At 44.3% G+C, this 24,308-nt stretch overlaps 2 protein-coding genes across 2 annotated transcripts in view; both read right to left on the bottom strand.

Annotated features, from left to right (window-relative positions):
- LOC123234077 (cytosolic phospholipase A2 beta) overlaps positions 1-15,750 on the bottom strand; it is a 42,946-nt gene extending 27,196 nt beyond the window's left edge. Inside the window, exons 1-9 of the mRNA XM_044660025.1 lie at positions 15,687-15,750; positions 13,427-13,580; positions 13,055-13,308; positions 11,709-11,765; positions 10,081-10,176; positions 9,799-9,875; positions 9,296-9,455; positions 9,091-9,174; positions 8,915-9,018 (exon numbers count right to left, since the gene is read on the bottom strand). Of these exons, the coding sequence (XP_044515960.1) occupies positions 8,915-9,018; positions 9,091-9,174; positions 9,296-9,455; positions 9,799-9,875; positions 10,081-10,176; positions 11,709-11,765; positions 13,055-13,308; positions 13,427-13,580; positions 15,687-15,750 (1,050 nt within the window). The remainder of the gene's footprint in view (positions 1-8,914; positions 9,019-9,090; positions 9,175-9,295; positions 9,456-9,798; positions 9,876-10,080; positions 10,177-11,708; positions 11,766-13,054; positions 13,309-13,426; positions 13,581-15,686) is intronic.
- A 2,253-nt stretch (positions 15,751-18,003) lies between these two features.
- MAPKBP1 (mitogen-activated protein kinase binding protein 1) overlaps positions 18,004-24,308 on the bottom strand; it is a 93,134-nt gene continuing 86,829 nt past the window's right edge. The window contains exon 31 of the mRNA XM_044660026.1: positions 18,004-18,384. Within this exon, the coding sequence (XP_044515961.1) occupies positions 18,157-18,384 (228 nt within the window). The 3' untranslated portion in view covers positions 18,004-18,156. The remainder of the gene's footprint in view (positions 18,385-24,308) is intronic.

Consider the following 24,308-nt stretch of genomic DNA (forward strand, 5'->3'; position numbering starts at 1 on the left):
CTAATGTTGAACCATCCTTGCATTCCTGGTATAAATCCCACCTGATCATGGTGGATGATCTTCTTAATTACTTGCTAGTCTCTTTACTAATATTCTATTTAAGATTTTTGCATCTATGTTCATTAGGGAGATTGGTCTATAGTTTTCTTTCTCTGTATTTGGTCTACCTGGCTTTGGGATCAGTACCATATTTGTGTCATAGAAGGAATTTGGCAGGACTCCTTCTTTGCTTATCATATCAAATAATTTGTATAGTATTGGGATTAGTTGCTCTTTGAATGTCTGATAGAATTCACTTGTGAATCCATTGGTGATTTTTTCTTAGGTAGTTCTTTGATGGCTTGTTCAATTTCTTTTTCTGATATGGGATTATTTAGGTATTCTATTTCTTCTGCTGTTAATCTAGGCAATTTATATTTTTGTAACTATTCATCCATATCTCCTAAATTGTTATATTTGTTGCCATATAATTGGGCAAAATAATTCTTAATGATTGCCTTGATTTCCCCTTTATTAGAGGTGAGGTCTCCCTTTTCATCTTTAATACTGTCAATTTGGTTTTCTTCTTTCCTTTTTTATTAGATTGACCAGTACTTTGTCAATTTTATCTGTTTTTTCAAAATACCAGCTTCTAGTCTTATTTATTAATTCAATAGTTCTTTTACTTTCGATTTTGTTAATTTCTCCCTTAATTTTTAGTATTTCTAATTTAGTTTTCATCTGGGGGTTTTTAATTTGCTCGCTTTCTAATTTTTTGAGTTGCATATCCAATTCATTAATCTCTGCCCTCCTTAATTTGTTAATATATGCACTCAAGGATATAAATTTCCCCCTGAGAACTGCCTTGGCTGCATCCCACAGAGTTTGGTAGGATGTCTCATCATTGTCATTCTCTTCAATGAAATTGTTGATGGTTTCTATGATTTCTTCTTTGACAAATTGATTTTGGAGAGTCATATTGTTTAATTTCCAATTGGTTTTTGATTTGCCTGTCCAGGTGCCCTTACTGATTATTATTTTTATTGTATTATGATCTGAGGTTACATTTATTATATCTGCTCTTTTGCATTTGTTTGCAATGATTCTATGCCCTATTACATGGTCAGTCTTTGTGAATGTACCATGTGCAGCTGAAAAGAAGGTGTATTCCTTTTTCTCCCTATTTATTTTTCTCCACATATCAATTAAGTCTAATTTTTCTAGTATTTCATTCACCTCTCTTACCTCTTTCTTATTTATTTTTTTGGTTTGATTTATCTAGATCTGAAAGAGGAATATTTAGATCTCCCACTATTATGGTTTTACTATCTATTTCCTTCTTGAGCTCTGCCAGTTTCTCCTTTATGAATTTGGATGCTATACCATTTGGTGCATATATATTGAGTAGTGTTATTTCCTCATTGTTTATACTGCCTTTAATCAGGATGTAATGACCTTCCCTGTCTTTTTTAATCATATCTATTTTTACTTTGGCTTTGTCAGAAATCATAATAGCCACTCCTGCCTTCTTTTTCTCATTTGATGCCCAAAAGATTTTGCTCAAGCCCTGAACCTTAAACTTGTGTGTGTCCACCCGCCTCATATGTGTTTCTTGTAGACAACATATGGTAGGATTTTGGTTTCTAATCCACTCTGCTGTTTGCTTCCGTTTTATGAGCGAGTTCATCCCATTCACATTCAGAGTTATAATTATAAGTTGTGCATTTGCTGACATTTTTGTATCCTCCCCTATTCCTACCCCTTCTCCTTAAACTATTTCCTTTTAAACCAGTGGTTTGCTATTAAGACCCTATCCCTTATCTCCTTGCTTGACTAACTTCCCTTTCTACCCCCTCCCTTATTATTCCCCTCTTTTTGTTTTTAAAGGCCTAATGAATTCCCTCCCCCTTCTTCTCCCCTCCCTTTTTTGTCCTCCCCACTCCCCTGCTCCCTTTGGTTTATCCCTTCTGACTTTCTCAGTAGGGTTAGATAAGAGTTTTATATCCCAATGGATAGTATAGCTACTCTTCCTTCTCCGGGTTGATTACACTGAGAGTAAGGTTTAAATTTTGATGGGTAGTTGATCCGTGGTTGCAGGCCCAGCTCTCTTGCCTTTATGAATATCATATTCCAAGCCTTGCGGTCTTTTAGCGTGGAGGCTGCCAGATCCTGTGTGATCCTGATTGGTGCTCCTTGATATTTGAATTGTCTCTTTCTGGCTTCTTGTAAGATTTTTTCTTTTACTTGGAAGCTCTTAAATTTGGCAATTATATTTCTGGGTGTTGTCTTTTCTTGATCGAATGCCGCAGGTGTTCTATGAATCCTTTCAATGTCTATATTGCCCTCTTGTTGTAGGACTTCAGGGCAATTTTGCTGAATAATTTCTTTTAGTATGGAGTCCAGGTTTCTATTAATTTATGGTTTTTCTGGAAGACCAATGATTCTCAAATTGTCTCTTCTAGACCGGTTTTATTGGTCTGTCACTTTCTCATTGAGATATTTTATGTTTCCTTCTATTTTTTGTCTTTTGACTTTGTTTTCTTTGTTCTTGTTGTCTTGAGGGATCATTAGCTTCTAATTGCTCAATTCTAGCCTTTAGGGACTGGTTTTCAGCTATAATCTTTTGGTTTTTGGCTATGATCTTTTGGTTTTCGGATATGATCTTTTGGTTTTCCTTTTCAATCTGGTCATTTCTGGTGTTCACTTTGCTTATCATTTAATTTCTGAGCCTCACTTTCGAATTGCAAAATTCTGCCTTTTAAACTGTTATTTTCTTGCCTGATTTCCTTTTGAGCTATTTCCCATTTCTCTAACCAAATCTTTTCCATCTTTCTAGTTATCTCAGTTTTGAACTTTTCAAGAGCTTGTGACCAGTTTTCATTATTATTTTGGGAGGGTCCGGATGCTTGTTTGTCCTCCCCCTCTATTTGCTCGGTTGTCTGGATTTTCTCTGTGTAAAAGTTATCGAGTGTTAAAGATTTCTTTTTCTTGTTAATCTTTTTCGTCTGAGCTTCCTGATTCTGAGTAGCCATTGTTATCCCAGCAGCTTCTCAGCTTTATCCTTGTGCTCAGGGTCTGTCTGCAGTCTTTTGGGTCCTGAGGTCTGAGTTCTGGTTTTTCTCAAGGTCAAGTCCCCTGGTGGACCCCCTTGCTTGGTCCTCTGCTGGTGGTTCCTTTACAAGTCTCAGGGCGCTGCTTCCACAGTCGCATACCCGTCTGCGCTGATTCCCCACTCAGGGTTTCAGAGCCTTCGCTCACACTCTGCCTCCACCCGTGCCTCTGCCTGCGCTCTGTGCCCACGCTCAGAGTCCGTGTGTGTTCTTTAGCTTTTTGGGGTCCTAAATCTTGCTGCTCTCAGGAACAGGCCCTGGAGCTGCCAGTGATTCAATGGGTGCCCCAAACTTGCTTTATTTCTTTTTAGCTGGCTTTGGCACTATAGGTGGTGTGTGTGTAGGGGGTGAGGGTGGGGTGGTTGCTCAGCCTGTGATTTAGTGAGAGCTGTTTCACCCCTTTATAGCATGGAAATGTCCCGTTTCCACGTACCTTCCACACTGTGCCCTGTTGTGGGGTCCCTCCGTTCGACTGGGTTTGTTTTTATGTCTCCTTGAGGATTCTCATATGTTTCGATCAGGAGAGGTTAAGGGCTGCTTTTTACTCTGCCGCCATCTTAACCCGGAAGTCCCCCCTCGATTGCTTTTTGATAATAGGAACACCTAATTTTTGGATACTTTCAATATGTTTAGGAGAAATAGAACAGGACCAAGCAGTTAAAATGAAACCCAAATATTGTACTTTGGGGAGATACCACTGAACTTTGTCTTTAGAGATCTTGTGGCCTCTCTTATGTAGTTCCAAAAGGAAGTGCTTGCTTTCTTCTTGGCATGCTGTAGTATTTGGTGAAGCCAAGAGCAAATCATCCATATATTGGATTAAAAGGCTGTATTTAAATTTAATGGCATCCACATCAGCATTTAAGAATTGTGTAAACAATGTTGTATGTCCATGAACCCTTGAGGTAAATGGGTTCAGGTCCACTGGGAACCCTTCCATGTGAAAGCAAAGATATCCCTGGAATCCTCATGTATGGATATAGAAAAGAAAATGGATCACAAGTCTACTACAGTAAAGTATGTAGCTGTGCTAGGAATAGAGGAAATAATAGTGTTTATCTTGGAAATTATGGGGTGTATTTTTATAACATGATTATTCACAGCCCTCAAATCCTGGATGAATTGATAGACATGTTTACCATTGGGCCCCAATTTTGGTTCTTTGACAGGCAGGTGGGTGTATTATATTCAGATTTACTGGGAATTATGATGCCTTGATCAATTAGTGAATTTATTACAGGGGTAATGCCACCAATTGCCTCCTTCAAGAGAGGCTATTGAGGAATGGAAGGTGAGCTAGATTTTGTTTTAATTTGGACAGGGACAGCCTATTTAAATATGCCAACATCAGAAGATGATACGGCCCAGGGAGACTCAGGTATATCAGTTGGGATTTCAAAAGTGGGAGACTCTTTCATCTCATGACTGTCTGAAAGAAGTACAGGGAGCAAAGTTAAGGATTCTTCTGGCAATTCCAGTGACATGGAGCCATCTGGAGAGCAAGTCATTGTGGCTCTAAGCTTGCATGAAAAATCTCTCCCCAGCAAATTTATAGGGGAGCCAGGCAACAAGAGGAAAGAGTGCTTTACGGACAGGGGTTCTACATATACCATCCTAGGGGGAATCTTTTAAACTTTTTGGGGTATCCCTGATATCCCTTACTACATTTATTGAGCTGATAAGATTGCAAACTGAATCAGGTGTTTTCCTCAATATAGATCTGAAGGCTCCTGTATCCAGAAGACAATCATAAGAAGTGTTACCAACCCCAAAGATTATGAAGGTGTACTGGGGCAGGGCAGTGGATAGGGATAACAGGCAGTAAGACATCAGGGTTTGGAAAATCAAAGGTTATATGCTCTGATTCCTGTGTCCCAACCCCTTCCCCCCCCAGCCCCCGATACATCTTCATAATCTTTGGGTAGTCCCTTGGGCTCTCCCTTGAGGGACATTAGCACCCTGAGTAGTTCGGGGATAAGCTCCACTTAAGATATACTGTTGAGGGGTCATTTGGTTTGAATTATCAGTTGCCTGATTTATATTTCTAGAATTGTTATCAGTCCTAAAGTTGCGATTCCTAAAAATCATTCCTGTAGTTATTATTTCTAAAGTTGTTTCTGTAGTTATTATTCCATTGAATTTTATTTTCAATTGCCTGGAACAAATTCCTACAGTTCATCATTATGTGGCCCTTTTTCTGATAGAAGTGGCAATTAAGGGATCTATAATTAGATTCTTGGAGAGGGGCAAATGGTATTGGTTGAGTACATGCTCTCTTTCTTGTTTATCCATTCTATCATTTAAAGATTTTAGTTCCTTCTGAATATTTTCTAATACATTGTTTCTTTATTACCTTTAGAGATATAAACAGCAGTCCTCAACTCTTCAAGATCCATCTCAGGCCACTTTGGGCAATGTGTTTTAAAGTAATCCTGGACTACTCTGGAACAGTTGTTGACAAAGTGCCACTTTATATGTCTAATATCCCTTTCTATAGAAAGATCAATGTCTAGGTACCTACCTCCCAGCTCAATAAGCCTATCCATGAATTGGGAGGGTGTCTCATCATTGGATTGTTTAAGGCATTCGAATTCGGCCCATGCATCCAGCCTTTCGGAGCATACTCGCATTGCTCTGAGAATAACATCCCTAGCACGACATAATTGCATATATTCCTCAGGATCATTATAGTCCCAATGAGGATCCACAGGTGGCCAGTGTGCTGCATTGCGTCCTCAGGCTTAACAGGAGAGATGATCTTATTCCTCTCACGTTCCATCAGAAAGGCATGGAGCAATTGTTCAACATCCTTATAAGAAGGATCAAAACGAAAGAATATATCAGCCATCTTTTTTGTTACCAGGATAGGTTTATCTTCATAGCTAGGAATATCATGTTTAAATCTCTTTATATCCTAGGATGTGAAAGGTCTATGTTGTCTTAATGTTAACGCATTCCCAGTTTGTACTATTGTGGGCACTTCCCTTAAGGGGAAAAGGCCTTCATAGGAATCAGTCAGTGGTCGTGGTTTTGTAGTACTTGTCTATGTGAATACTATTACATTCATATCCTGGGAAATGATGGATGCCACCTTGAATGACAGGGGAGGCAGTTGGAAGGCATAGAATGTTCCCAGATGCCGTGAGCCAGAGGCAAACTTGGTTGGCCTGGCAGTAGAGATTCCCCTGACAGCCACTTGAAGGGGTCTTTGGTCTTTGGTTTTTGGTGTTGGGTCTTTGGGCTCTTTAGGTCTTAGGTCTCTGGATCTTTCTGGGTCTTTAGGTCTCTAGGTCTCTGGGTGGTGAAGGGAGGCTAGGAAGTCTATGAAGAAGAGGGTAGGAAGAATCTGAATATTTCCTGAAGACTGTGAGAGCTAGTGCATCACCAAACACTGATAGTGAGAAAGCTGAGAGAATAAGGTCACCAACACAGCTGCATCAGCAGCAGTCCCTATTCTCTGGCTTGGCTATGGCCAGGCTGGGCCAGAGGGGTAGTGGAGAATAAAGCTCCAGCTTCTACTAAATCAAGAGCCTCCAGTCCTGATTGCCAACTAGTTATAGATATTAGATTGACAGGGTCCCCAATCCCCATTCCTTGTCCTATTTATCCTTTCCCTGATTATAGATCATAGATAGAGTTTAACAAGTACCTTCCTGAGTGGTCTTTATATCATGACCCTTGGGGAGGGAGTCAAAGCAGTCAGATATCAAATGTGATCCAAGGCAAATCAAAAGCCCTATAATAATTTATCCAACCCCAGGTTGGACCTGAAAGGGTTACCCATCCACCTAACCTTTCAGGTCCTCCTTGGGCAACTGTTATAGAAAAGGGAAATTATAACAAGTATCAAGGGTGAGCAGGGTTAGTGTTCCTCCATCATCTGTAACTAGGGAGAATACATAGATACATTCACATCACTGTATATCTATATCTCCCTAGGCCCTTTTGTTATAACAAAATCGAGGCAGTACAGGTAGAAATCTGTATGGTAGGAGGACGAGGCTTTCTTGGGACTGGAGTTGGTTGTGGGGTGGGAGAAGGAACAGGGCATGATGGGGTGCCAGGAGAAGGAGCAGGAGAGGGAGATTTATCCAGGAGTTGCTCAATACGAGAGAAGAGGTTTTTCATCTGAGATATAAGGGAGGGGTGTTCCGTATCTATTTCAGGATCTATTTCTCTCAGTAATTGGACCATTGGATCATGTAAAGAGTGTTTGAAATTGTCTAATTGAATTTGTGCCTCAGCCTGCACTTCAGCTTTCATTTTACATATGGTAACCTTTTGTGTTTTAAAATTTAGGTTTTGGAAAAGAATATTTCCTAACAACATAAGGAGAAGGAGGCAATCGGAAAACTTAAAGGTTTACAATTGAACAAAAGCCAAAAGGCTTTCTTGCAGAGTAGTATTCATGCTGTTTGGCATTGTAATTAGGTTAGATTAAAGGGGAAAATAATTTTCAATATAATTTTATCTATGAACTGTATATATTTTAAAATATATTTTTAAAATTATTATTACTATTATTAGGGGTGGGGTAGGGGTATTTTATCTTATTTTATTTTATATGATGTTATATAATTTTATTGGATTTTATTTGCAAAAAAAAAAAAATATTGTTGCTGCCCTCCGGTGGTAGAAAGGCAGGCACTGCAGCTTAGGGTTAGGAAGAGGCAGCATGGATTAGGCTGCTAAGAGGCAGCACGGCAACAGTGGGGAGGAGAAATCCAGGTGGGACTAAGGGACTAAGGTAAGGCCAGTTTTTTGGGACTTGTGTTTGTCTTCCTAAAAGCAAATGTGCTCCAGAATGAGAGAAGGGAGCTGTTAGGAGATAGGGAGTTTAGGAAGAAGCTGGAGTGTTTGAAAGAAGGCTTAGCTAGGGGAAAGGACCAGAATTCCCTGTTAAGGCAGAGGGGCCCAGCAGTTAAAAGGAGCTAACCACCTGCCCAGTGCAAGGGCTAAGGTGCAGCTGAGGAGCTGGCTCAGGTAGCTGGGGGTAGAGCTGGTCAATGAAGAAAGTATTGCTTAGGGGCTAAAATCCACCCCAGCTAGAAGCTGGGAGTTGAAGAGCTTTTGAAACCCAAGTTGGGGTAGCTTACCAGTATCAGCAATAGCAAGCAGCAGTAACAGCAGGAAGGAGTAGCAGGAACTGTGGTGAGCAGGCAGCAGTGGATTGAGGCAGTGGGGGTAGAACAGGAGCCAGGGGCTCCTAGATAATATGATGCTTGTGTACAGCAGAAAAGGCACCCCAGGCAGTGGGGTGGGGGGGAAGTGGGTAGTAAGTAGGTTGGAAGCAGTGGTCTGAGGCAACTGGGGAGCAACTTGAGTAGCGAGAGCTGGCAGAAAAACAGCTAGTGAGCACAGAGCCAACTGAGAAGCCAGTCCCTGTCTCTCCTGGTGGGCGATGATAGGTAGTGTGCTTGGGAGAGTTCTGAAGGAAGAAGGGAGAAGAGAGAGTGGAGAGGGGAGTTCTCAGCAGAAGAAAACCTGTTTCCTCTACTCACTTTAAAGTCCTGAAGTTCCTTCATGTCACCAAATAATATGTGAGTAAAATTGAATAAATACTCCAAGTATTTTAATTTATAGGATTTAATAATAACAAAAGTGAGATAGAAAGGGATTCCTTCAGTCAAGTGAGCAGAGCACAGAGCCAGAGATCCACACCTGCTGTACTTTACCAAAGCAAAGGCCCAAAAAGAGCCCTGATGATTGGGTTTCAGCCAAATTTATCTCTCAAATGTAATGACATAAAGTGAGCACGTAACTTAAAAGGATACAGCTCAGGTGTATCAAATTTCCACCTACACAGCTCATTGGCCACAGCTCACCCTTTGCTTCAGAGGCCGAGCCTGTCTGGCAAAACTGTCCCAAACAGGTCCCTGTTCATAGCCTGGTTCTCCCCAGGAAAAAGCCTTGAAGCCCAGGGGCTTCTCTGGGAGTGAACATTCCTTTGGATGGGCGTCAAGAGACCCAGGATGTGAGCTCCCAGAAAGCCTTTTCTAGCCAAGGCCTGTTGCCTGTGAGAGGGAGTCCAGAAGCTGGTAGTAGCTGTACTTGAGGTCATATTCCATGTCGTACCAGAAATTCACTGTGAAGGAAAGATGATCTGGTCGTTAGTCTATCCTGCCACTCCTCATCCAGACCCAGTCCTAGGCCTAGGCCGGCCTCAGAACACGCCACTCTCAGCCCTCCCCATCCTCCCTCCTCACCAGCGACACAGCCGTGAGACTGACGGACGTGGTGAAACCAGAGAGCCGGCAAGTAGAGCATCTCCCCTGCCTGTACCCTGCAGCGCAGTGGCCGGGCCTGCTCATAGAGGGGAAAGCGGGCCAGGTCTGGAGCCAAGGGATCCAGCGGGATCCAGGGGACCTGTGGGAGCAGCCATTTACACACAACAGACATCAGGGGCCAAACATGGGCCCATCCCACCCCAACTCCCAGCATGCTCTTGGCCCACTGGGCTAGCAGACTGACAAGAAGCACAGCAGGGCAGAGGAAGGGCAGGGGGCACAGCGGGGCAGAGGATGGGCAGGGAGCACAGCAGGCAAGTTCTCCAGGATAGGGCTTTCCCTGTCCATCCCTAGGGGTCAAGGAGAATGTGTGGGGTCAAGGAGAGTGTGTGTCTCTTTGCCTTCTGCATGCACATGCACGCACATGCACGCACACAAGCCCCACCACAGCCCTGCACAGAGACTGCCTGCAGGTGGGGCACCTTCTCCGACGCCTCCTCATCCACGATCATGAAGGAGCCGTCCTGGGCCATGTGGTAGGAGGCTGGTGCATACAGCTCTGCGGCCAGAAGGAAAGGGGGTCAGGGGGAACATGCTGGGCCAGGGCTGACTCAGACGTCCCCCCACCGGATCGAGGCTCCCGGCGCCTTCTCGCAGGACAGCAGGCGGTGTGGGCTGCCCGTAGGTCACTGCCGTGTGAGGCTCCAGGGCCGCTGTGGGCCGCTGTGGGCCTGCCGCCCTCCTCCCGGGAGCCCAGCTCATACCGTAGGGGATGAAAGGCCGGTCACTGGGCGGGTGCAGGAGGAAGTGCTTCTCCCCGGCTATCACGCAGTACAGGTTCTCGTAGTGGTCCTTGTGCACTGTTGAACAGAGAGGCCGGTGGGTGCAGGTTGGGGGGCCCCTCCGGGGTCCCGCATGGGCGCTGCCCTGGGGACGGGGCACAGGCCGCAACCTGGCCCCTCGGGTCTCCCACAGCCACAGGCTCACGGCACATTTGCTAAGGGAACACCAAGAGGGCAGAGACAGACAAGGGCCCTTCTGGGAGCATTTATGGGGAGGAAGCTTGCAGCGGGCACACAGGAAATAGAGAAAAAAGTCAGAACTGGAGCACCATTGAAGTGGGATCCCAAGAGAGTCCCATCCGGTACATTCTATTAACTGCCTATTGCAAGGCAGCTAAATAGTGCAGTGGAGAGAGCATCAGGCTGGGAGTCAAGAAGACCCACGTTCGAATCCAGCCTTTCTAGCCGTGTCACCTCAAGCAAGTCACTTCACCCTCTTTGTCTCCGTTTCCTCATCTATAAAATAAGTTGCAGAAGGAAATGGCAACCCACTCCAGTGGCGTTAACAAGAAAATCCCCCCGCAAAAAATCCCAAAAAGGGTCACAGGGAGTTGGATGCCATGGAAGCGAATGAATGACAATGACGATGCACTGAGCCACCCACTGGAGGTACAAAGCCTGTCCTCGAGGACCTGACAATCTACTGAGGGTGGCAAGGGCAGGAGAAGGGGGCTTTTTCTTTGAAAAAAATCATGGCATCTTGGCCTCAGGAGGGCCTCGAGTCAGAAGACTCTGCTTCCCAGGCAGGGCCACCTTCCTACCCAGTCAGGCCTGTTTCCTAACTATCTTCACGCAAACTTTTCAGAAAGGCTTTCGGGTGAATTAGTGCCCTCTTTGCCAGGCCCCACTACCGCCTCTTTTCTGTGCTAGCCCTTGCTGTCTAGCCTGATGCTCACAGGGCTAAACTACCCAATTCATTCAGCCAGTATTTATTGTGGGCCTCATGGCTGTTTGTTTTTGTTTTGTTTTGTTTTTATATTAAAACCCTTACTTTCCGTCAATACTGTGTATTGCCTCGAAGGCGGAAGAGTGGTAAGGGTGAGCAATGGGGGTCAAGTGACTTGCTTGGGAAGTGTCTGAGGTCAGATTTGAACCTAGGACTTACAGTCTCTAGGCCTGGCTCTCAATCCACTGAGCTACCCAGCTGCCCCCCCTCATGGCTGTTTGGGACTTTTCGGGTACTGTAGAGAATGTGAGTGAGTAGAGGAGAGATTCCATTATCATTATTATTATTATTATTTTTCATTATTATTGGTTATTCTGGCAGGCCAGGGAGGTCAGCAGCTTTCCACAGTCTCACAGGCTGAAACCTTCCTTTTCACAAAATTACACAATTTCATAGTTGGAACAATTTGGAATCAGAAGCCAGAGGAGGCTGGGAACAGCTTCTATCACCTCCCATCTCATTCCCTCTGCCCCCAGCCTGCCCCCCAAACCCAACTAGTAGCAATGGGTGGAAAGGACAAAGACTTAGATTTCGATGGGAGTCTAACCTCCCCACCAAAGTCTCCATTCCTTGGCCACTTCTTCCCAGACTCCCTGGTACTCACAAGAGGTCACTGCGGCTCCTTCTCCGAGCCAGAAGTTCACAGCATCAGGCATCTTCCCTAGATAGAGACATTTTAAATGTCAAGTTAGGAGGCAGCTGGGTGGCTCAGTGGATTGAGAGCTTGGAAGTCTTGGGTTCAAATATGACTTCAGATACTTCCTAGCTGTGTGACCCTGGGCAAGTCACTTAAGCCCCACTGCCTGGCCCTTGCTGCTCTTTTGTTTTGGAACCAATACAGTATTGATTCTAAGATGCTTTGAAGGTAAGGTTAAAAAAATACCTATTTTACATATACATATGTAAAATTTAATGTAATATGTATTATAATTATATAAAACATATATATGTATATATATGTAATCCACATATATATTCCATTTTTACTATGTTCTGGGCAAAGTGCCTAGTTCTAGAAGATAAATGCAAGGCAAAAAGACAGTTCTTGACTTCATTGGAAATCCAGAGAGAAAAGGAGTCTGAGCATGGGGCTCTCCACCACCCTCTGCCAAGGGAATCAGTCCCAAAGGAGAGGAGAGGTATGAGCTGGCCACACAGAATGGGAGCTGAGGCAGCAGAGGAGAGCCTGGTGTGAGCCTGGGAGGTTGGAGGGTCCTGGGGACAGATCAGGCAGAGCTAACAATACCAGAAGGACCTTCTCTAGCAGAAAGATCACCGGAGGGCAGGCCTCCAGGAGACTGAACCTCTGATAAGGAGGGGGAGGGATGAGCAGTCACTGTGGGGGGGGGGGGCGGGCTGGAGGGTAGAGGCCAAAACTGAAACCTGTCAAATACTTTGTGTTGGCCAAGCACCTCCTTCATAGCCAGGAGGTAGAGAGAGCCAGGATTCTTCTTGTCTCACAGATGAGGAACTGAGCTCTGCAGGTTGAGCACCTGCTCAGTCACAGGGTTAGGATGCCTCTCAGGTAGGCCTGGAACTCAGGTCCTTTAAGTTCAGTCCTTCCTGAACTCTTCCCCCTTTTGGGGCTCCCTTCCCCCAGAGTCCTGAAGATAGATGGAAAGGAATGCTGGCCTTGGAATTAGAGGGCCTCCATTCCAATCCCTGCTCTGCTACTCACTCCCCTGGGTGCCCTTGGGCCTCAGTCTCCTCGTCTATAAAATGAATGGGTTGGCCTAAGCAGCCTCGAAGGTCCCACCTCTCTTAAGAGCAGAGTGTTTCCCAAGGGGCGTGGGGGGGGGGGGACTTCCAACTTCACAGGTGGCCTGAAGGGCTGGACCCTGAGCAGCTGAGTTCCCCACAGGGCAGCACTCCGTTCCCAATCCATTCCCGGGATTCTTGCTCCTCTCTAGAGCTCTGGGCCCATCCCCTGCTTTTCCTCCCTTGTCTTACCCAGTGCTTCTGTGGCCCAGGGCACGTGGGGCTCAACGTCGGGCAGTAACTGGGGTAGTTCACAGAAGAGATTAGAGCACTGCTTCTGCACATACAGCACCCCAGGGTGCCGGACCCGGCCCTCCAGCACGTCGATCACCGAACTCAGAGGCAGCCGCCGCTCTGCGGGCATCACAAACCGCTCCCCACGAACGGCGTCGGCGTATCCGTCAGGAGTCACAGCCACACTCACCTCCGCGCTGCCTACCGTGGCCCTGCCCAGGAAGGAGGGGCGGTGGGGGCGGAGCCCGGGATGCCCCGCCCCCAACCCTGCCCCTCCCGACTTGGGGGAGTAATTATGGGGGCGGGGGGGGGGGGGGGAGCAGCTCCTACCTGAGGTAGGGTAGTGTCCACTTGTCCAGGGCGGGCCAGTGCCGCAGAGCATTGCGGAAGATGCACGGCCTGTTGGGACATACCCAGTCCCGGTAGAACTGGAGCGGGCTCGGGGCCCCATCCAGGTACGGCACAGTGAAGGGCACGCACAGCTCTAAGGATAGACACAGGGCTAAGACAAATTGCGTCGCTGGCTCTGACCTCATTTACTGGCAGAGAGGAAGGACCCAGGAGTGTCTGTGACCTGCTCCGTGTCTCCCTGGCCGATGGTCCTCAATGCACGCACTGCCGACCCCCTCCCCCCTCCACTTGAACAAGGGGAAAGTCACAAACTGAGAAAAGGAAACATGAACACACCCATCCAAGGCATCAGGAGTACCATTTCTGTTCTGGGAGCCACTGCCCACTTGGTCTGGACACAACCCAAAGGCAATGAGGCTGCACAGTACAACACTGAGCCCAGGCAGGGAGACCCTAGTTCAAATCTGGCCCCAGACATTTACTCTCTAGAACCTCGACAAAGGCACTAAGCCTTGCTTGCCTCAGTTTCCCCATCTGTAAAATGAGCTGGAGAAGGAAATGGTAAACCATTCCAGGATCTTTGCCAAGAAAACCCCAAATGGGGTCAGGAAGAGTCAGACATAACTGAAAAAGGACTGACCAACATTGGCAGTGAGGATCAAATGAGAGATGTCTGTAAAGTGCCTAGCACTGTGCCCAGTACATAGTAGGTGCCATATAAATGCTTATTCTTCCCCTCCCTCCTCCTAACAGTTTTACATAGATTTACATTCATGCATGTTAGCCTTCAGGGCTGAAACAGTACTAGCTGTGTGATCCTGTACAAATCAATTAACCTTGCTTGCCACAGTTTCCCCATCAGTAAAATGAGCTGGAGTAGGAAATGGAAAATTGCCTCAGTATCTTTGCCAAGAAAACTCCAGATAGGGTCACAGAGAGTTGGAGGTAACTGAAAAACAAATGAAAATGTAAACTTCAGCTCTTGCCTTCTTATCCTAGCACACCTTCCCCAGCTCACCAGGGTAGAGCCCAAAGCCCATGCAATGTCAGGAGCCTTGGGGCTAGGGATGGTTCACACTGTGAATGTGCTTTAAATACAAGATCTTGAAACCTCAACCACTTGGTGAGGTAGGTACAGTTACCATCCTCAATTGTGCAGATGAAAGAAACTGAATCTAGGGAGCTTAAATGACTTGTCCAGTCACAAAGCTAGCAAATGAGCAGGGATTCAAACACAGCTCTTTCTGGCTTCAAGACTTGTCTACCAGGCTGTGTAGGTACATTTACTGTGGATTCCATGAAAATACCCCGACAGTCCTGAGTACTTTGGAGACCATAAAGAACCATTACAGAATAGACTACAATCCTCAGGGAGCTAGGTGGGGTGGGATGGGGTGTGGTGAGGGGTGGAAAATATGGGGATAAGCCACTCAAAAAACAGTAAGAAAGTAATTCAGACCCCAGAGGTATTAAACTATTCATACCCTTTGACTTGGGAATATCACTACTAGATCTCTATCCAAAAAGAAAAGGACTATTATGAACAAAAATATTGCAGCTCTCTTCGGGGTGGCAGAGAATTGGAAACCGAGGGAGCATTCACTCGATGGGAATGGTTGAACAAATTAAGATCTAGCGTACACTTCTGAAACGCCTACATAATGGGTCTTGGTTTCCCCATTTGTTTTCCCATTTGCAGCCACTAGTCTAATCCTGGCTCTAGCAGCCTAACCTTCTACTGGTGGTTCCCTTCTATCCCTCCCTCCCTCGGGGTCATCCTATCCTGTAAAGCATAGGCTGCCCTATTTGTGTGCTGGGGTAGGCCTGGAAACTGCTGGGAGACTGGGCACGATTCCTAGAGAAGCTATTTCTAAATAGTAAACTCCATGAAGACAGGGAAGGGTCCCCAATCTTCTCAGAGTAGACCAGTAGGTAGGACTTAAGCAAACCAGGAAAACGCCCCACTTCCCTCACATTTCCCCCACCCCGTCTCCCACAATGCACTGCTCCCACCTTCCGATCGTCTAGTGTTCTTTGCTCTATGCCAAGGGCTATTTATAACTCCCAGCGTGCACTGCGCCTACACCCTAAGAGGCAGTCGCTCCCGCAGCCTAGCTTGGGTGAGTTCCACGTAAAAGGAATACCAATCCCGGCGTGCACTGCGCTTCACTTGCATTTGGTGTTGACTTTGGCAGGACCAAACAAGGCCGCCAGTAGCCACGTAGTAAACCCCACTGACCTCCCGCAGTAGCTGGGAATTCTAAGAGTTGCCTTCGCACCGCCTGCAACACTGCCTCCGCCATCGCCACGCCGGTCTGCCCGAGCCCCTCCCAGTGGCGGTGCGGCCCCGCCTTCAGGAGGATCCTCGAAACCCTCCCCACCCTCCCCCTGACATAACTGGCTCACACCATCCAGCACAAACCCCCCAGTCCGTACCAAAGCTGTCATATTTTATTGACTGGTTCGACACTGATACAAACGGAAACGTTAAAAAGGACCCCAGCCCCGCAGGGAAGCACGAGGGAAAGCAGAGCGAGGCCGGGGGCCAGAGTATAAAAGTTATAAATAAGGAGTGTCCAAAATGGTAACGGACAAGGGGTAGTGCCAGACCTCGGGCATGCAGAGGGGCGCAGCCCACCTCCGGCCGGGGCCGAGGGCGGTTGGGGCTACTGACAACAGCCCTTGAGCCCCTCCTCCTGGGAGCGGGGGAACGCCAGTGGGCATGGGGAGAAGGGGTAACTGGGGGTTCACAATCTGGATGAAACTGCAGCATTGGACCCAGGCTGGCCTCAGCTGGGAGGCAGGAGTAAGGCTTCAGCCCTTAGGGGTTGGGTTTGCAGTGATTTCTGAAATGGCCCTCTCCATTCCGCTTCATGGTCATCCTTCCCAGCTTTGGGTTTGCTTTGAGCTGCCCACATATCCCACAAGATTTTTTTATCCGGGTGGCTCATGTCCATGTCAGTGTTCAGGAACGTGGGGAGGGGAGAAGAGAGGTGGTGAAAAGGTGCACGAAGAAATCAAACTTGGCCAAGCCCTCAAATGATGGCCAAGCCTTCTGCTTCTGTTGAGCAGAGTTGCAGGGTCTCCTGTTGCCAAGAGGAAACATCCCCTCCATGGAGGCACATATCTCCACATGGAGCCAGCAGCATTCTGGGACCCAGAGACAAACTTTCAGAACCCACAACTCTCACGGGAAATCGCCTTACTACTAGGATCTCCTTTTTACATGCCTGTCCTTTTACTACTGTCTCTCCCTCCACTCAAAACTGTCCTCTCAAACTCAGCCCCCTACACTAACAACTATTTATAACCTCTCTACCCCCAAAACCACTTACCTGTTTCACTCAGCTCCTTCCCAAAACATTTCTGAGTCAGCCACTGGCTAAATTCATAGCTACCTAAGCCTCTGTTCCTTCCACATCACAATATGCTAAGGACCCTGTATGACTGCTACACAACACTGTTCTGAAGAAGGCCTGCTTTCCAGACAATATGGCTTTAAGTCAGATCTCCTGTTGTCCTTTGGGATTCAAGGAACCATCCTGTGGCTTGAGCCACAACAATGATTTTGCCAAGCTCTGATCCCACACCCTTTCATGTGTCTCCTTCACTTGGAAAAACTGTGTATAGGGCAAGCCAAGGAATGCAAGGGTAGGAGCCACAGTTGGAGGAATGAAGAGAGGGGATCATAGTCTGTTGTTTCTGCTTCTGAATTCCTTGAAGGAGGATGGGCTCAGTTAAGATGGGGCTAGCACCTTAGACTGCCCTTTAAATGAAGGCAAATGGGAAGCTCCAGCCCTCATCCTCACAGACTTAGCAAAAAGAATCACTTGACTTCTACAGTCTAGAGTTCAAGAAAAACATAGAAAAGAAGGAAAATGGAATGGAGGGGAAAAGATGATGGAGACCAGAACTCTGGTGTACCCCAGCCTGGAGACCTTTCTGACCTGCAGTAATGCCTCACAGAGCTGGCCTCACATACTCTGGCTAGTGGGGAGAGTGGAAAAAGAATACTTCTTCCTGGGAGGGAAGGTAGACAATGTTACAGAGCCACTTTGAAAGGGAACAGATGAATTAAAGGGGACGTTGTCCTTGACCTAACCATTCTGGTCCCCTAAAGGGTGAAGAGTACCATAGATAATAAGGTTCAGAGGACTGTGTGTTTCTGAACCGCAGAGGGACCTTCACTGATCATGGCAGACATGAGATCTTCTACTCATGCACTGGAGAATCCCCAGCTAGTTTCAGGGCAAGCGGGAAGGGGGCAAGACTTCCTGCCATTGATTGGGGTGGGGGGCACTAAGTACCTTTACCCCACTGAATACCCTGTATTTGCTCCAGCCCAGGGAGCTGATCCCTGCAGTGAGTCAAATGGCTTCAAAGAAAGTGGGACTAGGGCCCCAACCCAGTTTCCCAAACCCAATGGGATGAGCTGCTTCCCACATCCCCATAAGCTTCCTGCAGCACCAAGAAAACTTTGGGCAATCTTCAGATCTGCTCCAGATACAAGCATCTGGAAGCACTCCGAAAGCAGAAGTCAAGGATGGAGCAAAGGGTTGGGAAAATAAATTAATAGGACTGGGAAGCAATGAGTTGAAAAAAATGGGATGAGGCATGGGACTCCCCCTCAGGTGTGAAAAGTTTTTGACATAGGTACATGAGGAGAAAGATGGACAGGGGAACATCCTTTTGGCTAGATCCTCTGGGGCTTAGAGCCTCCGTTCCATGCGTCTTTCCACAGCCTGGAGCAGAAGCTCAGAGTATTGCTCCAACAGTGCCTGTGTCTGTTCGGCTCCCACGGCACTTGGGCTCCCACTGGGACTAGCTGTCAGCACACCAGTCAGGGACTCCAGTTCTTGCCGCACTGAAGAGAAAGTGTCATCGAGGAATTGGGCAATTCGACTTTGCTCAGCTGAAGGTGTCCTGGTCCTGACCACCTGCAAGAACAACAACCAAGAATGAAGTACTCAAGGAGATTGGGAGAGGAAGGGAGAGAGGTCCAGAAAGATGGCTGCCAGTGTGTAAATAGAATTAGCTCGATCCCATTAATAGTCAAAAATCTACTCAACCCAGGCGTGCTAATGATGTCACTCTCAGCTCCCTTAGTGGGGAGGGGAGACGAGTTACCCACACGTGACAATAAGTAACAAATCAAGAATAAGGGACTGCCCTTTGGGCAGTCCAAATCAATGTAGAAACTGCCATTTGTCCATTTGAATTAGAGGTGGACCACAGGAAGTGATGAAAGACACTATCTCTTTAAGTTAGTGAACTTCCTGTGGGGGCAGTTGCCGTCTTGAACTGGAAGAAGAAGCATCTCCTGAGACCACAGACAGATTACACTCAATATTGTCACGGGGGTAAGTTAGGCTGACTTCCTTTGCCTAGCTGGGCCAATTCTAAACTCTGCCTATCTGGCTGTTGGGCCCTGTGGCTTACAGCTTCATTATTAAGCTTTATAACCTTCTTCTCTCTCAGTCCAGGCTGGACTAGCCTCTACTTTTCTCTTTATTCCTACTTTTACCTACCGATTGTAAATAAACTCTTCAACCCGATGCTGACTTGGGTCTGATTTAATTACGGAATCAACCTAAATTGTTGATTCCTGGCGGCCACATATTTTTAATATATATCTATAATACCTAAATTTTTATTCCTTACACCAGGCTACAAAAAGGAGCACAAATAATTTTTCCCTAGGTTTTTCTGTAACTGGATGAGGTGTCTCAGGCTAAATCAGCTTTTATGGAAATCTAGAGGCAGGCCTGTCACTGCCACTACCACACCTGGCCAATGAAGGTAGAACCCCCTCACATTTTGCTAAAAAGAGATGGATACAAATCCCTTTCCCTCTTCATTTATTCACAGCAAAGCCAGAAACCTTCCAAAGAAGCTTTACTAAAAAATAAGGAAAAATGAACTAATGGGAATGAACTCAAAGAAAAGACAGAAAGACATGGATTTATGGGATGAAGTTCAAATTTCTTAGATTAACAGAAGTCTAACCACAGAGTTTAGAAAAAATATCCTGGGTTTCATGTCTAATTTCTTAATGAGTGACAGACTAGGAAATTGGGCCATATACAAATATGTAGGAAAAATGTTGGAAAATATGGTTTAGGGTTAAAAAAAAATCAAAAACTTGTGACCCATTTAGAAGCTTCTTACTGAGAAATAAATTCTTCAAGGAAAGAACCAATCAACAACTATTTATTAAAAACCTATTGTGATTATTGCTTGGGAAATGAATAAACAAATTATGGTGGTAATGGAACATTACTGTGCTCTTAAGAAATGAGGAACATCATGAATAAAGAGATATGAATTAATTTAGTAAAGTGAAGTCAGCAGCACCAGGAAAACAACATAGACAATAACTACAATGCAAATGTCAACAACCAAACATTTGAAACTAAATGCTGTGGAATTATAATGTACAAATTTTGTCTAGAATAAGAGATCTCAGAAGACACCTGCTTCTACTCTTTTAAAAGAATGGAAGTCTAGGAGTTTGAAATATTGCATATTCCACACAACCATACCATATAACTATCATTTTTTGGCTTTAATGGCTAGTGTTGTTTAACTCTTGCCCCCACCCCCCACCCCTTTTTCATTTTAAAGAAAATCATTTATTCATAGCAAAGCCAGAAACTTTCAAAAGATGCTTTACTAAGAAACAAGGAAAAATGAACTAATGGAAATTAACTCAATGGAAAGACAGAAAAAGATGGAAATTCAAATGATATGCAAAATGAAAGATATCAACATATTTAAAATACCATCTAATCCTTGCTAAGCAAGTGCTGGAGATAAAAACAACAAAAGTTAGAAAATTCTCTTTCCTTTAAGGAGCTTGTCCAAAGGAAGAGACTACATATGTACATATTTGTAAAATATATACAAGGTAATTTGAAGAGGGAAGGCACTAGCACTAGTACCTGGAAGGGAAATCAGGCAAGTGTCATGTAGAAAGTGCCAGTGAAGGTGAATTTTGAAGGAAACTAGGAATTCCAAACAGGTTGGGAGTGTATTCTAGGTATAGGAAGAGCCAGTAAAAATTCCTAAAGGAGAAGGAAGGTACAGTGTGAGGGAGAGCAAATAACCCAGCATGGCAATTAAAGTCTAAGCAAATTGAATAAGGAAGTAGTGGCCAACCTGTAAGGATCTTCACTGTGTCCTACCTTCTACCTATCTGACTGCTCCTTCTCTCTCTTCCATATCACAGCCTCTAACCATAGGTGTCCCTAAGAGTTCTGTCCTGGGCCCTCTTCTTGTATTCCTCTATATTACTGCTTCAAGACTTACTGAGCTCAGCAGCTCCCATGGATTTAATTATCACTTTGCTGATTCTCAAATCTATCTATCCTGTCCTAACTTCTCTATTGTCCTTCCATCTCAGATCTCCAAATGCCTTTCAGACATCTTGAAATGGATGTGCTATAGCAGACAGCTTAAACTTAATATATCCAAAACCGAACACATTATCTTTCCCCCTAAATCCTCCCTGCCTCCTTCTACCCTACCTTCCTTATTGTTGTTGAGAGTAATGCTATTACATCCCCATCCCTGCCAATCATAAACCCAGGGCTCACAACCTAGGAGTCATCCTGGATTCTTCATTGCATTCTCTCACTCCCACTCTCCCCATGTCCAAGCCCTCTGATTTCACCTTTGCAATATCTCTTGAATATGGCCCTTCTCTCCTCTGACCCTGACATCTCTTTAGAGGAGGCCCCTTCTCACCTCTCAACTGTGCTACTGAAATGGACTGCTACTAGCCTCAAGTCTCTCCTCACACTGACCTATCATCCATTCAGCCACCAAAGTGATTTTCCTAATGTGTAGGTACAATTATGTTACCCACTAACTCAATAAACTCCAGTGGTTCCCTATCACCTCTGGATCAAATATACAATCCTCTGTTAGGGGTCAAAGCCCTTCTACCTTTCCTGTCTCCTTACACTATATTCCCCCTACTAGATATCCCCTCAATCCAGTGACTCTGGAATGTTCTATAAACAAGATATGTTGGCTCTGGATATTTTCTTAGGCTATCCCCTAAGGCCTAGCATGCGCTCCCTTCATATCTCTGCCTCCTGGCTTCCTTTTTAAGTACCAATGAAAATTTCATCTTCTACAAGAAGTCTTTCCCAAGCCATTTTAATATGCCTTCCCCCTCTGTTAATTAAATTTTTTTGTCCTACATATAGCTTGCTTGTTTATACACTTTTTTTTTGCATGTTGTTTCTCATTAGATTGTGAATTTCTTGATGGTAGAAGAGAGTCATTTGCCTCTTAGTGTAACCCTAGTGTTTAGCAATGTCTAGCATATAGTAAGCATTTAATAAATGTTTATTGACTGAAGAAAATTAATACCAGAGGAGTTTATATTTAATTCTGGAGAAAATGGGTAGCTACTGGATTTTACAGGGAGGGGTCACAGGGAGAAGCTACGTTCGGAGCTTTGCCTTTGGAAAGCCACTTTGTTTGCTATATGGATTATTCCTATCAAAGATAATCTTTTTTTTTTATTTTTAAATTTTTATTTTGAATATTTTCCCATACTTACATGTTTCATGTTCTTTCCGTCTCCCCCAAACCCCTCTAACCCCTTTTAGCCGACGCAGAATTTATCAAAGATAATCTTAATAGATTTGGTTCATCTTTTCTAGCATGAGAAGCAGCATAGCAACATGAAGAGTGCTGGATTCAGAGTTAGTAGCTCTGGGATAGAATTCCAACAATGCTATTTACTAATTGTATTGCCTTTCACAAGTAACTTAAATATTTCTTGGCCTCAATTTCTTCACCTGTAAAATGAAGGCATTAAACTCTACCTAAGCATTTCAACTGCATACCAACATGTTTTGAACTATGAGACCTGAGCTGAGAAGTCTCTATGAAGTCAATATGTAGTATTTTCTAGTACATATGCATACCCTGAGACCAGGAATGATGCCACAGGCTTTTACATAATGATATTTGAATGAGAACAACATTGTTAACTAATGTGGAAAGAAAGATGAAAAAATGAAAATCTCTGAACAAGAAGTACAATATCTTACCCAAGAAAATAACTCTCTGGAAATTAGAATTAACTAAAAGGAAGCTAACGACTTGATGAGGCATTAATAAAAATAAATTTTTTGGTCTTTTTTCTTTTTTTAATCAAATTATTCATTTTTAAATTTAATTAATTTAAAAATATTTGCCCATGATTACAATTTATGTTCTTTCCCTCCCCTCCTGAAGCTGAGAAGTAATTCTACTGGGTTATATATCTATTATTGCTCAAAACCTATTTCCATATTATTCATATTTGTAATACAATGATCAAAAATAAAAATTTTTAAAAGATAAAAACAAAAAACTGGAAAAAAAACCAGAATAAAATGTGTGGTAAGGGGCAGCTGGGTAGCTCAATGGATTGAGAGCCAAACCTAGAGACAGGAGGTCCTAGGTTCAAATCTGTCTTCAGACACTTCCTAGCTGTGACAATGGGCAAGTCACTTAATCCCCATTGCTGGGCCCTTTCCACTCTTCTGCCTTGTAACCAATATATAGTATTGATTCTAAGACAGAAGGTCCTTTATATACATATGTGTATGTGTGTGTAAAAAATCATTGGAGTATCGGAAAGTTATGACCAAAAAATGAGCCTAGACATATTTTAAGAAATCGTGGGGAAAAAATGGAAGCACAGGACAAAATATAAATTGAAAAAATTCACAGGTCATCTCCTGAAAGAAGAAACCTTAAAATGAAATCTCTCAGAAATATTTTAGCCAAAAAAAAAAAAAAATCATGGCAATTTTCCCCCTGGCTTTACCTTAAAGAGGACAGGGAAAAATCCTTTCTCTGGTATTGACCTCTGCTTCTAATTAGACTTAGATAACTAATAAATAATTAAAATCAACAGTGATAAATGCTAAATTGTGTATGATCTTAACTGGGTGTCTTCTGTTCTTGAATTCTTTCTTTCTGGCTGCTTGCAGTATATATTTTTTTGGTTTTTGGCTAAAATAATGTAATAATGTAAGAAGATTTGCATGCCGGGAAGGCAGCTGCAGAACTCTTGGCCTCTCTCTTGAACTCCCTCTCTTGAGGAGGTTCCTGGAGATTTTTCTCTGAGACTATCTTGTGAGTGATTTTATGAGTTTACTTTGAGAAATTGGAAGAACATCCGTGAAGCTGAAAAAGTCTGTTGGTAGTGAGAGCTGTTCTCCCAAAGAGAGAAGCAGCTGCCAGGAGGGGGCTCTGTTTCCTCTGGAACTGTGTCAGTGTCCGACTCCTGCTGGCATAGTCAGACAGACTAGAGATTTCTAAGTCACATCTGACAGTTAGCTGAGGAGGCTTGTGGATTTTCATAGATATTTTATGGAGTTAATATAAATTGAAGTTCACAGTTTTAAAATAGGTTAAATAAGATAGATTTAATCTACAGTCAATCAGTGTATGAAAGTGTAATGTCTACCTGGTAAACAAAGAAGACACTCTGTGAGGAGCAGTTTGGGTTCTGGGTTTTAGTTAGAAATATTAGATTAGATAGTATACTTGTCAGATCTTTGGGAAAGGAAAGATTTTAAAACCAAGCAAGAGTTAGAAAAAATCATAAAATGTAAGATAAATAATTTTGATTACGTTAAATTAAAAAGGTTTTGTACAAACAAAACTAATGCAACCAAAATTAGAAGGGAATCAACAAATTGGGAAGAAATCTTTATAACAAAAAACTTTGACAAAGGTCTAATTACTCAAATTTATAAGGAGCTAAATCAATTGTACAAAAAAATCAAGCCATTCCCCAATCGATAAATGGGCAAGGGACATGAATAGGCAATTTTCAGATAAAGAAATC

Source organism: Gracilinanus agilis, chromosome 2, assembly GCF_016433145.1.
Source record: "Gracilinanus agilis isolate LMUSP501 chromosome 2, AgileGrace, whole genome shotgun sequence".
NCBI lineage: Eukaryota > Metazoa > Chordata > Mammalia > Didelphimorphia > Didelphidae > Gracilinanus > Gracilinanus agilis.